At 43.1% G+C, this 16,527-nt stretch overlaps 1 protein-coding gene across 1 annotated transcript in view; it reads left to right on the forward strand.

Moving 5' to 3' along the window:
* The window catches only part of slc2a9l2 (solute carrier family 2 member 9, like 2), a gene marked incomplete at both ends in the record, with an annotated part of 722,296 nt that extends 706,038 nt beyond the window's left edge, over positions 1-16,258 (forward strand). The window contains one exon of the mRNA XM_084315784.1: positions 16,016-16,258. Coding sequence (XP_084171910.1) covers positions 16,016-16,258 — 243 coding nt within the window. The remainder of the gene's footprint in view (positions 1-16,015) is intronic.
* Positions 16,259-16,527: the final 269 nt, after the last annotated feature.

Below are 16,527 nucleotides of genomic sequence, written 5' to 3' on the forward strand. Positions count from 1 at the left end.
TCAAAAAGAGTCAAGTAACAATTCTGAACAACAAAAAAGGAGAATGCCTTCGGCAGAGTTGTCTGCGGCTCTGCAGATCCTCCCGGTGTTAGAGGTGGGGAATCGGCGTTGACGCCGTTGCGGCTCTGCAGATACTCCCAGCTCCGACTCGGAGTGGAAACGGAGAGAGAGAGAGAGATTAACAACAGTCCAACAGTACACAGAGGCAGTGCAGTTCAGTCCTCCCTTAGCTGAGTCCAGTATGAACTACAAGTGACTTGATCTTCGGTGTAAACCACACACAAGTTAGCTGAGTCCAGTACAAAACAAAACGGTACTTCTTCAGTGTTATCCAAACACACAATTTAGCTGAGTCCAGTACAAAACAAAACGGTACTTCTTCAGTGTTATCCAAACACACAATTTAGCTGAGTCCAGTGCAAAACAAAAACGGTACTTCTTCAGTGTTATCCAAACACACAAAAACAGATAATCCAAAAGGGTTTGGTTCCAAAACTCACCAAAGCACAAACGCGTAAAGCGGGCAACGAGGCGCAGCTCCAAACGGATGATCAAGGTATTCACCAGCAGCGATCCAAAGATGTCCTGGAGGGAAAGTAGACGAGGCACAACAACGGGGGGAAGGCAGGCAGAAGCAGTAGTATTCAAAACGACCCGACAACGATTGAAAGAAGGTCCCAGTATATGAAGCCTCTGGAGCGCTATCACAAACTACGACAGGTGCGTGATGGAATTGGTCATCGCTCCAGAAGCGTTGTGGCGGGGAATGCACCAATCAACACAGTACCTTGAAGGAGCGTGTGGCGGGGAACGAGCCAATCCTCACAGCTAATGCAATATTGACGCTATCAATAGCCCCAGCAGAGCACGGCGGCTCGCATCACCATACGATAAATATTCATTTTCAATCTGTTTGCGCATTTAGTATACAGTCACAGTGTTCGACTTATGTAATGATTTGCTCCATTTTGATGTAAAACGCAGAAGAATAATCCTCACAAAGCGAATGTTATCCAATATCCAGGTGAACTTTTCTTCATTGAAACGAGGCATTCAAAACAGCCGCCTCCCCCATTCCAACACATCGAATACGCTCATGCCGAGGGACAATGGGAGGCACTGGATCAAACCATTACATGTTGGGGGTCACACAATCTTTGGAAACTTAAAAACGTGCTATTAAGTGTCATTGCGTATTATTCATTTGAATAAAATTACGTAGTTATGGTTAGATTTATATATTGGGGGGGGGGGGGGGATATATCATATTTTTCATATGATCAAAAAGTGGGGGTGCAAAAGCACACGTTTGCACCCCCAAGTTCAATACAAAGCGAATGTTGACGTTATCCAGGTGAACGTTAACTTCATTCAAGTGATGCATTGCAATCAATACAGCTGTTTGGCAAAGCACCAGCCACTCTCCCATTCCTTGCTCGCTCTAGTCACATAACGTTTCACAGGTGGTGTATTAGATTGGTTGTGTTGAACGCAGCTCTGTTCTTTCCTCCACGCGGAACGTCTGCCTTGCAAACATTGCAACTGGCTATTGGACTGGCTTCGGTTCAATTTGAAAATGCTTCCAAACTTCTGACATTTTGTCTCTAGCTGCTCCGAGTCATCAGGTGGACATAACCTGCCGGCGGTGTTGCGGGAGCGACACGTTGTGAGCTTGTAGGTCTGCTATTTTCGGCATACGTCACTGTCGTGCGACGGTGTAAATCAAAGGAAATGCCGTTTGTTTTGGCAAATTCTTCTGCTCTGTGTGACAATAAATAAATTAATGATGATATTAATTTGACATCCCTACCAAAAACGTATATATACGTTTATGGCCCTTAACCGTTGGCGCCCAATAATACATGCATTTTTTTATAATAAGGTACAATAATTCTGTATTGTCTGTTGGTACAGAGATGTAACACAATACTGCGTTACGTAAGACAACCATAATAATAATAATAATAATAATAATATATTTGATTTGTAGGGCGCTTTATAATTGTGGAGCAAATCTCAAATTGCTACAGTGTAAAGAACATAAAAATGTGCAAGATAGTAAAACTAGTAAGGAGGAAATATAACACTAAAACTAGTAAAAGAGTAAAAACATAAAATAAGAATGGCTAAAACTGGTAAAAGAACATAAAATGTGTGGAGCTACAACTAGATAAAAATCAACAAAAGGCTACGTATATTAAAGAAATTTAGTTTTGAGGCCCTTTTTAAAAGCATCCAGAGACAGACATACAGACAAGACATCAGAGAAACAATGTGATTAACCCATTCCTTCCCTCCCACGTTATTAATTTTTATGTGGCACAGTTCCATAAGTCCAAGGTTATTTCGTATTTGGCAGCCCTGTCCCGTGTCAGTTGCGACCACATTTATATCCTCCTTGTTAAGTAGGCTTATTGAATGTGGCACAAATTAGTTTTTGAACCTTTTCAGTTTCACTTGGGGGATCTGAAGCGCTTGTGTGAGGGTAGCAGTTCGTATTCCCTGTGTAATACATGTAATGTGGGGCGACAGTGAGGTAGGTAGAGCAGTCGTCTGGTAATCTAAAGGTCCCCGGTCAATTCCCGCTACTCCCGGGCAGCGTGTGCAAGTTGGCACCTTGCATGGTCGCCTCCGCCATCGGTGTGTGAATGTGTGAGTGAATGGGTAAAATGTGTGGAACCAATTGTAAAGCGCTTTGGATAAAAGCTGCTATATAAATGCAGCAATTTGCCATTTAATGTTATTGAGTAAAAGTACATCCCCTGATATTTTACAGATACTTAGTGAGTAAAATAATACAGTTGTTGAAAAAAAGTACTTACGTAGTTACTCTCCACTCCTGTGAGTCATGCATACACACACGCGCACACACACAGACACACCACACACACGCACACGCACACCTTCCATGGATGATGACTAAGTGTTGTCTCAGGAACCAGTGACCGTGATGGAATATTCCCCCGGCCAAGGCCGGTCCACATTTGCACCTTGATATTCTCTCTTACTCTCTCTCTCTCTCCCTCTCGCTCAACCTCTTTTGGCCCCCCGCCCCCACCCCTCCCTCCCTCTCAGATTGATGTCCATTACTGTTTGTTTAATGATCTCCCCGTCCTGGTCTGATCCCCATCACGCAGCACTAATATCACTGTATAGGATAATGCCTGAGAGAGAGAGAGAGAGAGAGAGAGAGAGAGAGAGAGAGAGAGAGAGAGAGAGAGAGGGGGGGGGGGGGAGAGGGAGGGAGGGAGGGAGGGAGGGAGGGAGGGAGGGAGGGAGGGAGAGAGAGAGAGAGAGAGAGAGAGAGAGAGAGAGAGAGAGAGAGGAGGGGAGGGAGAGAGAGAGAGAGAGAGAGAGAGGGGAGGAGAGAGAGAGAGGACTGTCCCTATCGTGCCAAAACTCTGTGCCAAAAATGCAATTTGCAAATGCATTTAGCAATTTCTGACATCTCACCTGTCGTAACTGCCCTTGTTAATATGGGCAGATGCAAGCGAATGTTTAGGAGACTGTGTGTGTGTGTGTGTGTGTGTGTGTGTGTGTGTGTGTGTGTGTGTGTGTGTGTGTGTGTGTGTGTGTGTGTGTGTGTGTGTGTGTGTGTGTGAATGACAATGAGATGGAGAGTGTCCACTCATGTGTGAGAGAGAGAAAAGAATGCGTGTGCACACTGTTCTGTTTAGTTTTTACATAAATGTGTGCCAGCTCCGACGGCACAACAGATCAAGCTGCTCTCTGGCCTAAAAGAAGTGACTTCCTTAATTACATTAATGCCAGAAGACGGGGACGCTGGAAAATGTTTCTACCGTGACTAACCTTCTATGATGATGCTAAGTGGGGGTAAAAGAGGGGGGGGGGGTCTGCTAACTCTGCAGAAGAGCGTTACGTCATGGAGATACGGACTGGAAGTGGGTCAGTCCCTTTATACCAGGACCTGTGTGTTGTTGTTGTATTGTTGTATTGTTGTTGTTGTTTTTTACACTATTATGAAATGGTATTCGAAAGAGAGGGGAGAAAGTGGCAATATAACCAACACACAATATAACCAACACACATACATACAGTATAATCAACACACATACATACAGTATAACCAACATACATACAATATAACCAGCACACATACAGTATATCCAACACACATACATATAATAGAACCAACATACATACAGTATCACCAACATACATACAGTATAACCAACATACATACTGTGAGGGAAATTAACCCAATCAATGATTGAGATAGTCGAACATAGACTTGGTAAACAAAAGTTTATTCAGAGTTATGGCCTGGATGACCCAACTGAGACACCAGCTGATGCGTCCCTAGGTGAGCTCTAGAGTCCACTCAGGCGTGGCTCTTTATAGGGGAGAGAGAGGGGAATTGTGGCTAGGGTTGGCCAAGGTCAGGATTGGAGGAGGCTAGGGTCGTGACTGGTTGTTTGGATGCAGCAGCTGGCTTTGAATTAAATTTTGGACAGAAGTTGTGCCAAACCAATTAGGTTATAAACACAAGCTCGTTGTTGAATGTTAGTTAACTAACGCTGGAAAAACACATTCAACAAATAACATGCGCTCTCTCCAGCCCGTTGCCAGGGAAACGTCGCTGCGTGTGTCAACAACGCCGGGTGATCTTAGATATCTAACGTTACCGAACTAACTAACTCTGGGAAAACACATACAACAAGTAACGATGGAGGGGTCGGGGCATGAGGTGATCGACTTCTCAGCTCTGGACAGAGAGATCCGGGGGGCCGTGAAGGAGGACCGGCGCTACCAGAGGGAGAACGACGCTAAACTCCGTGCTGTGACCCAGAGAGTGGGCTCCTATGAAGAGTCCAGGGATTTCCTGGGAGAGGAAACTACGACACCGCACCCCCAACTCCCCCGACTGTCCCACCTACTCCACTGCTCACCACCTACTCCACTGCTACAGCTCCAGAGCCCTCTGGCCCCTGGCCTGGTTCTGACCACAGTCTTCGCCCACAGCCATCATGCTCCACCCCACTGTCATCAGACCCCTGGACTGTTGTCGAGCGCAACGACAGGAAACGGGGCAGGACCCCAGCCCTCACCCCCCATTTGCTGCCACCCATACACACAGAAAACAGGTATTAAGCTCTGAGCACCATGGTCACCCCCCGGGCCTCCTGCACGTAAGCGGATCAAGAGTGTCAGCCGATGCCTCATCCCACCATCTACCAATCCAACAGACCACCCACATGCACACCCAAGCCCCGCCACCCGACGCCCAGGTTCTGTTAATTTCACCCCTTGTCCCTCTCAGCTTCCGCGTCCTTCCACTGAGCGGTTCAGAGAATGTGCGCTGAGTGAAGCAGCTGTCCTTGTGCCTCAACAAACACAGTCCAGACCAGCCCTCCTCCCCACTCCTGCCATTCCATCTCTCTTGTCACTAAACAAGCCCCCCCATAGAACCAGAGGGGTTGCGGAGGCTGGAGCAGCGTTCCCATTGACCTGGCCACCGCAGCGCAGAGCGGATCGCCTCCCCTCCTCCCAGCATTCCCACCCCCGCCCATTACGTCAAACCCAGAGGCCACACCAGCCAGAGATCTGTCGAGCGGCCGCATCCAGGCCCGACAAGCCCACCACCAGCCCCCCACCTCTTCCTCCCTCTGTGCTTGTTATTGGATCCAATCCAATCCACTTTATTTATAAAGCCCATTTAAAACAACAAAGTTGACCAAAGTGCTGTACAAGTCCACAAACATAAGATAAAACATAAAACATAAAAAGAAATTGAATAAAAGCACACAATAAAACAGTACAATGTGTCACATAAAAAGGCCAGTCTCTCAAAAACGGTTTAAAGAACAAAAGCCAGGGCAAATAAATGTGTTTTGAGGCGTGATTTAAACACCTGCAGAGTGGGGGCCTGCCTAACATGCAGTGGCAGCTCATTCCAGAGCTTTGGGGCTGCCACTGCAAAAGCACGGTCCCCCCTAAGCTTCAGCCTGGAGTTTGGAACGGCCAAGAGGAGCTGGTCAGAGGACCTGAGGGACCTTGGGGGAACATAGGGTTCCAGCAGGTCCGAGAGGTAACCCGGTACCAAGCCGTTCAAACATTTAAAAGCAAACAGTAAAACCTTAAAATCAATCCTAAAACGCACAGGAAGCCAGTGGAGGGCAGCCAGCACAGGGGAAATGTGCTCCCGCTTTCGTGTTCCCGTCAGCAGACGGGCAGCAACGTTCTGCACCAACTGCAAACGAGAGAGGGAGGCCTGACTGACGCCCACGTACAGGGCATTGCAGTAATCAAGGCGAGAGGTCATAAAAGCATGGATAACCGTTTCAAAAACGGAACGGGATAAAAAAGGTTTGACCTTGGACAGCCTCCTAAGTTGGAAAAAACTCTTTCCTACCACAGCATTGATCTGCTTGTCCAACTTTAGGTCACAATCAAATTTTACCCCTAGGTTGGTGACTGTTGGCTTCACAAAAAGCCCAAGAGGACCCAAGTCACCAGCAGCACCATGGATCCTCGATGGTGCGCCATGTCACTGTTCCCAAGGGTGAAACCTGCTCCTTCTCTGGTGCTAAGGTCCTGGATATCAACGCCTGCATCACCAACCTCATCGAAGACTGTCCACAGATCTCCTCCGTGATCATACACATTGGGGCCAATGACATCAGGCACAAACAGTCAGAGGTGCTCAAAGAAAGTTATAACACACTCATCACCACCGCGGCTGCAACTGGTAAAACACTCATCGTCCCCGGCCCCTTTCCATCTCCGAGATACACAGACATGATCTTCACTCGCGTAAGGAGCCTCCACATCTGGCTTAAGGCATACTGCGTCTCCAAACACATCACCTACATTGACAACTTCCTGGCCTTCTGGACGAATAGAAATATCTTTGCGAAAGACGGTCTCCACCTTAACTGGGCTGGTGCTCGTCTGCTCTCCCTCTCCATGGAGCTCACCCTGAAATCCCATGTCCTTGGATCAGAAAGAGAAAGGTCTGATGTAAGGTTAGTCCGACCGTCACTGACTCAATCCGACAACGCAGCCCACCTGTCTCGGACTACACCAACTCCCCCCTCCCCCATCACAATACCCAGACAGCCTGACCCAGGACCAGAAACAAGAAAGAAGAGTAGCACACCTCTTCACCTCTCCTCTCCTCCAATTCCCCAACCAACCCCTGCATTGGCTCCCTCCATTTGTGCTTCTGTTTTTCCTATCAATGTTGTTCCTATCACTAACTCACATCTCCGGTTATACTCCAGAACCCCTCCAGCTATGTTTGCCCACCATCGTAGCATCTTAACACGACAGAGATACATTCACTGCGGATCTGGACGAAATCTTGAACACACACAGTACAGTAACAAAATAATCCGTGTACTTATAACTGTATATATATATAACTGTACTTATACTGTTCATAGGGCAGAGCATATATATAGTATCTACTAAATCCTAATGAAACAAGTAACTAGAATAATATAAGCCTACTGTTCATTCATTAGACACGTAGGCCATACTGGCGCACACAAGACTCTGGCGGCCTTAATATGTGTACAGTACTGTACACATATTAAGGCCGCCAGAGTCGGGCGTACCATGAGCGGACTGCATGGTGGACTGTACTACGGTCTACGGGGCGGGCAGCGCAGTGTTTCTTTGCTGCTCTCCTAATGAAACAAGTCACTAAGATCGAGGTTTACCTGAACACATTAGATATAATAGTATAGTAATATAATATATATATATATAGATAGAGAGAGAGAGAGAGAGAGAGAGAGAGAGAGAGAGAGAGAGAGAGAGAGAGAGAGAGAGAGAGAGAGAGAGAGAGAGAGAGAGAGAGAGAGAGAGAGAGAGAGAGCGAGAGAGATACAGAGATATAGACAGAGAGACATTTATAATAATAATAATAATAATAATTATTATTATTATTATTATTATTATTATTAAATAGAAAAAAATTCTATAGGCTTGCCGTGGTAGTCAGTGATACTGGTGTCATTCTGTGTTCAGGTATCCATACTTATTGAAAAAATGCTCATATCCAAAAGTAGTAGATAGATATAGGTCATACATGTAGGTATGCATTTGGTTACACACACACACACACAGAAGTATTCTCAGACCGGTCATTGTGTGTATCACGATATAAAAAAATGAAAAAAACACAACTGGAATAGAATATCATACAATTTTATTAAAAAAACATAGAGAATAATAATCAACAAGAAACATCAACTGTATCAATTGTATTGTACAATGAACAACCCTATATATCACTTTTGAATTACAATAATAATACAAGGTGCCTCATATGATATTTGGCAGAGAGCGACCACGGTGAATTTAGGCAAAATCTACATGTACAAAAAAAGCTAAAAATGTAATTATGCACATGTATAAAAAAATAATAGGTGTCTCCTCATGGTTCTATCTGCCTGTTCTGTATCACACTTAGTGATATGTGAAAAAAGCAGTTCCTGTCTGGAATGAGACAGAGGGCCACACCACATTCACAGCACTTCCAGGGGGTCTTCATCTTACAGTGGACACAAAACAGGCGGCCAGCCGTGGCCTTCTGGGATTTATCTGCCTGTTGCGTAATCGCCACAGGTGAATGGTTCCTTGGTAGGCGGTCCACTGGTGCCGTGGGTAGATTGTCCACTGGCAGCTGTACAACTGTGAGGCCACACAGCTCAGCTATCAGCTCCTGCTGGAAGACCAGGTGGGTCATCGGCTACACCTGCTGCTCCCTGCAGAGCTCCTTGTGAAGAAGGTAGGAGTTAGTGGCGGCAATGTCCAGATAGTGGTAGAGCAAAGTCCGGTACCAGCACATGGTACAGTAGTACTGGATGAGTTGGTCAGACAGATCAACTCCTCCCATGTACTTGTTGTACTCCAGGACAGGTGTTGGGCATGCAATGTTCTCAATGGACCAGGTGTCACTGCGCTTATCTTGTATTCTCCTCAGCACAGTTTTTCCAGAGAATGACTCGTGGATTGTGGAGCAAACAGAGACTTCACGTGTGTCCATTCACTTCACAAAGACCAGTGGGCCATCACGTACACACACACATCACATTATTCTGCTTAGCTTAGTTGGAATACTCAGTTAGCAGATAACACTGCAGTAGTTAATGTTTTAGTGCAATGTGGGTGTATATACACTGGTGAGGGTGAACGCATGACTACTTTTAATTCATAACATTCCGTCGGGTCCGCGAGGCGCTGGAAACACGGCCACATAAAATTGGCTATAGCCAATCTACAACAATTTAATAGGCTGAATCGTTTTTTCAAGCTGTTATTCGTTTTAATAAGGGATATACATGTACAAAACTAAATCCCTGCATGGCAGCAGCACCGGGTGGGAATTCACTATAAACTCAATGCTCTGTCTATTCTAGAGAAAGAAAAAGAAAAAGAAAAGTTTGTAGCCTGAAATTTACAGACGGCATCGAAGGCTTTAAATCAGTGGTCACCAACTTTTTTGAGCCCAAGATCACTTTTTTTTTGGTGAAGGCAAGATCTACCCATTGAAGCGTTGAGAGAAAAAGACAGCCAAGATTGTACTTTAAAGGGGAACTATTTTACTATTTCTTTCACTATTTGGGCACTTTTACACAATTCCTGTGAGTCTATGGAACACCTCTGTAAGGTTTAAAAAAGAAAAAAAATCATTGTTTTGTATTTCTAATCAAGTACTCAAAAACAGCATTTTTCTACCTCAAGATCTTAAAGGCCAACCTCTAGGTTAAACCCTACTGATCAATTATGGGTAGTTTACATCATTGGTATATAATTTCATTATTTATTTATTTCCATTTGACACCGGAAATGCCACTCTGAAAGAGTTAAAAAGGTCCACGCACGAATAACATGCACGCGCGAATCAAAAAAGCTTATCAAAACGCCGACGTCACAACAGGTGTGGCTTGCATATTAATGAGCCGAATCTAATGTTGCTTTTCCACTAAAATAAAGTACTCAGTTTGTCTCCGTGTGGGGAGGCGGGGCTGCTGGTGATCAGCATGAGAGCTCCAGAAATGACACGTGAAAAACTGCAGACCACTGATTGGTCAGAAGAGAGACGCGTGACGTCACTGTTTGGGGAGTCTGAACGAAAACAGAATGTCCGCGCCGCCATCTTTAATGTCTCGCGTAGGATATCTTTTGTATGTTTGCAGCAAGAAACGAGTGCAATAAAAAAGGATACAGTCACTGTGTATTCTGCCTCATTTATTGATGAAACAAAACCGACATCAACACAATTTGCCACCGAGCGGAGAGTTTAGTCTGACAAAAAGATCGCTGATTAGTTACGCTTGTTGTTGGGGGTTAGGGACGTAACGTTAGTTAGCCTAATGCTAACGTTAGCAGATAGACACGAGAGGCTATCTGTGTAGAATAGACACAATGAGGTAACGTTAGCGTTAGCATAATAGACACAACGAGAGTCTGGTTAATGTTGTTATTGATTGATTGAATGAAAACTGTGTTTTACTCTGGCTTGCCAAGCTCATCATAGCCCCTTTCGTGACTGATGCACCGAGTGAAGCTTGTGGACTCGACAACAGCGGCGGCCGCAGGGCGCCGGAGCCCGCAGCGCTAGTTAGCTCATAGCTATCGTGTAACACTAGCCTTTGCGGGCTCGGGCGCCCTGCGGCTGCCGCCGCCGTCGCGTCCATGGGCCCCCCGGCAGGGCACCCGTGGGGTCGGGTCGGGGTGTACAGAGAGGAGAGAACCATTTTGGGTCGGCCGGCCAGCGAGCCGGATGTCGGGATATGTTGTTAGCACAATAGCTACCAAGCTAAGCTATGTTATCTACTAACGTTATAAACACAATGTGTACAACGACACAATGATTTACATTATTACAAATATGGTAACGTGGTTAGCTTTAGAGATGGATGGATGGCTATAATCACGGAGCAATAGTGAGGTGAAACAGATACATTTCCATTCGGCTAGTAGTAGCAAGCATATATCTATGGTAGCAAGGCTCTCTGCCTGCCACTAGCTGTGTGACTCTCAGCGCCCCCTGGTGATACCCCTGGTGACCAATACCTGTTGTGACGACATTACACGTGCACGTTATAAACCATTGATTAAAATATGCAAGTGCATGTTGATTGTGTTGGGCAGACAAAATGTTTTGATAAAAACGCTAAAACTGGGTCAATTTCAATACTTTTTTTTACAATTCTTCATGAAAGTCACTGTTGGCCTAGTCCACATTGTTTATTGAACAAAAATACAACGTGGAGGTTGACCTTTAAGCCGTTTTGAGGCTGGGCTCCAACCACTGTGTGGCCTGGTGCCAACTGCCACACCAACTGCCACATTATTATGCAGCTGAGAAATCTCTGACATCACAGATATGCACATTTTCAGATGACTCCGTTCAGTGAGCGTGAATATTGTGAGAGGAGAATTGGAAGAATGCGCCAATATGAGAATTAGAGACATAGATCCTATTAATATAAGTCCACGTAGCTAGGAAACAATGCTAAACACTGAAAATGCCATTTATAAGATAGTTCCCCTTTAAACTAAATTACTTTTATTTGCCTGTATTCTAATTACATGCAATGCTTTGGTCCAACATTAAAACGTCAAAGTAGAATTGTAATATACTTTCTCAGTCAGTGCTAAGTGCAGTCATCTTATGCAGCATCACTTTTCACATAAAAACAAAAGTAGAACTGTAATGTGGACTTTCTCATATTATTAACATTGACAAACATATTTACAATTAGCATTTTATAAAGTAGAACTGTAATGTGTACTTTCTCAGTCAGTGCTAAGTGCAGTCATCTTATGCAGCATCACTTTTCACATCAAAACAAAAGTAGAACTGTAATGTGGACTTTCTCATATTATTAACATTGACAAACATATTTACAATTAGCATTTTATAAAGTAGAACTGTAATGTGTACTTTCTCAGTCAGTGCTAAGTGCAGTCATCTTATGCAGCATCACTTTTCACATCAAAACAAAAGTAGAACTGTAATGTGGACTCCATATTATTAACATTATAAAATGCTAATTGTAAATATGTTTGTCAAAGTAGAACTGTAATATGTACTTTCTCAGTCAGTGCTAATTGCAGTCATCTTATGCAGCATCACTTTTCACATCAAAACAAAAGTAGAACTGTAATGTGGACTCTCAGGGAAAGATTACAAAAATATATATATATCTTTTTTTATTCTTTTTTTTTTCAGGGAAAGATCTACAGGGAAAGTCTCAAAGATCGACCAGTCGATCGCGATCGACGGGTTGGTGACCACTGCTTTAAATCTTTAATTCTGTTAAATCTCTACTATGAATTAGTCACTGTAACCAATAACAATTTGTGGTTGTATTTCTCTAGAATGACTAGAAGACCTTCTAGGGTTGACGCCAAGCCTGTTCACACAACAGCAGGACCTAGTGAGAGCAGACAATGCAATCCGTCTCCACCAGCTACGGCAACAAATACTTGCAGATAGGCAAGTCTTCAACAACATCAACCATGTCAGTATCACCACCATCAGACGCATCTTGGTAAACTTGGTAAACGTAACCAAAACACCAAACTCGTCACACAGCAGTGGCTGATACTTTAGTTCACGTAGCCCGCTTGAATGAACTGCGAGAGATTCATAACTCGTATAGTGTGACTGTGATCAATACAGGCAGGCCTACAGCAACACACACTTTGATTTGATGCCATGTATATACACACTAGATAGACAGAGGTTTAGATATTTAGATATATATAGATATATAATAGTATAGTAATATAATAGAGAGAGAGAGAGAAAGAAAGAAAGAAAGAAAGAAAGAAAGAAAGAAAGAAAGAAAGAAAGAAAGAAAGAAAGAAAGAAAGAAAGAAAGAAAGAAAGAAAGAAAGAAAGAAAGAAAGAAAGAAAGAAAGAAAGAAAGAAAGAAAGAAAGAAAGAAAGAGAGATATAGACAGAGAGAGAGACATTTATAATAATTATATTATTAATTAACTGTACAACTGTACAAGCAAAACTGTACATTGGAATATTGACGAAACCATACTTGGTCATTTACTGTACATTGGAGGGGGTTGGGTTAGGACATTTACAGGGGCCAGTTTCGAATTGTTTTGTTTGGCTTTGGCAATGTAAACGTATGTTTCTCTCCCCCTGAGAGAGAGAGAGAGAGAGAGAGAGAGAGAGAGAGAGAGAGAGAGAGAGAGAGAGATGTCAACTAAAGCGGTCCGTGTTTAGACAGCGCGGGTGACCAAACTCGTCACACAGCAGCCAGTGGCTGATACTGTAGTTCACGTAGCCCGCTTGAATGAACTGCGAGAGATCATTCATAACTCGTATACACACATGCACTCTTCCATACAGTAGTTAATGTTTTAGCGCGACGTGGGTAGATATCCTCGCGAGTGAGAGAGCTGCTTTGTAGATAATAAATAACGCAATAGCGCAATATCTCTCTCTCTCTCTCTCTCTCTCTCTCTCTCTCTCTTTCTCTCTCCCCCCCCCCCCCCATTCCTCTCCAAATCTCCCTCTGTGGTTAATCTGGTTATGTCTGTTTTTAAATCGGTTAGTAATCCTGATGATTGGCATGGCAACACTGTACAATGTTAGCTTTCAAAGATTTGGGCTATTTTTATTTATATCGTGCCATATAACAGTAACATCGGCTCCCCTCTCAAGTGTTTTTCAGAGCGATCCAACGCTTGTCCTCATGTCCTTGAACTTGGGCCTAATGTAACAGCTTATTAACATTTTGGCAGATCTACAAACAATCCACTAGCCGTTTTGACATTGAGCGCTGCATGCATCATTCATTACTCTGTGTGAAGCTGTCAGACCGTTGCGTCACTTTTGGCACATCTATGTGCTGCGCAGAGGTCAAGGCTAAGAGAATAGTCAAGGAATCGAGCCACCCAAACAACTGCCTCTTTGCACTGCTGCGGTCAGGCAAATGCTACCGGAGTCTCATGGCCAGTACAGAGAGACTCAAAAGTAGCTTCTACCCCCAGGCCATCAGGCTGCTCAACGTGGACTCACTCTAACACCAAACTAATCCATTGCACACACATCCACATGCACACACTCACTTTAAACATTCACCTTTAACATTCACTTTAGACACTTTAAACACTACACGATATTTTATCTATTTATTACTAAAAGATTTGCACTACATCTCTACCTCATTTCTGCAAGTTTGCATTGTTTGCATTTAGCATTTTGCACTTTAGTTTTGTATATTGTATATTTTTTATTTTGTATAGTGTTTGGTCTTTATTCTTTGAACTTTATTTTACTGTATGAAGCACAATCTCAGGAGGGCCATACAGAACCAAGCATTTCACTGTAATGTATCTTATATGTGACAAATGAGACAGACCTTGAACTTGACCTTGAGTTAGAGCAATTCAATTTGCAGCACGCAGTCATCCCAGTGGGCCTGTAGTGTGTGGCACGGCATTCAAATCTACCGCTCTCCGTGTTCTCTTGTCCCAGGCTCGTACTGTATATCCACACTCACACGGAACCACTTTGCTCTGTGTGTGAGAGAGAGAGGAAACATTACTGCACCACTCTATGAGTCATAATATATTATACAGATGACCTGATCTCTGTTACGCAAGACTTGTGGGCCCATTTTTGCCTCAATTTGGGATTGGCCTACATTAATTTGCTGTGCCCAATGAACGCTAAGCAAGTCAGCTTTGTCAGAAATGTCTAGTGATCAGATTGGAATTGTTGGAATGAAATATACTAGTAGTACTCACTTCACAGACGTGGCAATTCAGTGAAACGGGCTCGCAACCCATTTGGGATTCCAACCTATTCTCAAAGCATCACTGAACAAACATTTTTGACGTTTGATGCAGGAAAAACTGTCAAATGTTAAGCTTATCAAAACACCTGCTCTCAGATTCACCTCACCTCTCTGTGTACACACACACACACACACACACACACACACACACACACACACATGCGCGCGCACACACGCACACACACACACACACACACACACACACACACACACACACACACACACACACACACACACACACACACACACACACACACAATGTCATGTCATGTCATGTCATACACAAACACAGTCTCACACACAAATACACAATCTCATACACAAACACACAGTCTCATACATACAATACATACACTATGTTTTAACCCTGTAGCACTTTGGGATCCTAGTGAACGAAAAGTGCACTAATACAATTTATTATTATTATTATTATTAGTATTATTATTATTATTATTATTATTATTATTATTATTATTATTATTATTATTAGTAGTATTATTAGTATTATTATTATTATTATTATTATTATTATTATTATTATTATTATTATTATTATTATTATTATTATTATTATTATTATTATTATTATTATTATTATTATTATTATTATTATTATTATTATTATTATTATTATTATTATAAGTCACCCACATATTATAGCATTTTGATTTCTTATAATATTTGTCTCTCAGGCAAAGGCATGAATATTTGATGAAAATTGTGAAAAAACATACTTACTCACTGTCATATCAGTATTTGATTAAGTAATGATGGATGGTTGCCACAACCCGTTCGGTTTTAATATTTGATACAATCCGTTTTGATGGAAGATTACGTGACGTTATTTTGGATGCAAGTCATTTCAACAACATGCAGACTCACTGCCGTGCCTGTGTTTCTTAGAATAATGATGGATCACCGTTCCGAGAACCTTTCGACTTAAATCATTCAGTGACTGGTGCCTTTTCCTTTGACTCGGTTGGGAATAATCCGAGATATTGAAATGAACGACACTGTGTGAAACAAATTAGAATCTGTGGCCTGTTCCTATGAATCTAAATCATGAGGAAAGGTTGCGAGGTCACGAGAAAGCCTCGGAGCAGTTCTATTCTTGGAACAGTTTTCGGTCTTTCTGTACTATTTTCAGAAACCTGTGCTGTATTTTGGTAGTTAATTTAACCCGCCAACCTGTCTGTGTTTCTGTCTAGGAGGCGCTGGGGACCTTTGCCTTCCTGGTGTTCATGGTGGTCTGCGTCTTTGGATCCGTCTTCCTCTATGCCGTGCTGCCTGAGACCAAAAATAAGACCTTTATGGACATAAGTCAGAGTTTTGCGAAGATCAACAAGGTCCCCGTCCACCCGCCTGCCCAGGAAATGGAGTCCGTGCTGTCCATTAAGCCCGGCACGGAAGGAACTGTCAGGAAAGACATGGAGATGGAGAGTTGTTTCTGATCTGAAGAGATTGTACCCGGAGGCAGGGTTGAAATCACTTTTTAGCTTCAAAGTTGGCCGGAGTGGAATTTTCATATCAATTACTGTCAAATACATTCTGACAGCATGGATTAATAAAGAAGATAATATGGTAAAATGCTTTTCCAAAGTCTTTAAAGATTCAGTATAATGTTTTTTAATCTTGTTGCATTTTTCTTAATGTATGTTTTTTTACCCAAAATGCTAAAACTGGTAACTGCTGCTTCCCTGAAGAGATTGCATAATGTATT

This window comes from Notolepis coatsorum, assembly GCF_963971535.1.
Source record: "Notolepis coatsorum genome assembly, chromosome: 6".
Classification (NCBI taxonomy): domain Eukaryota; kingdom Metazoa; phylum Chordata; class Actinopteri; order Aulopiformes; family Paralepididae; genus Notolepis; species Notolepis coatsorum.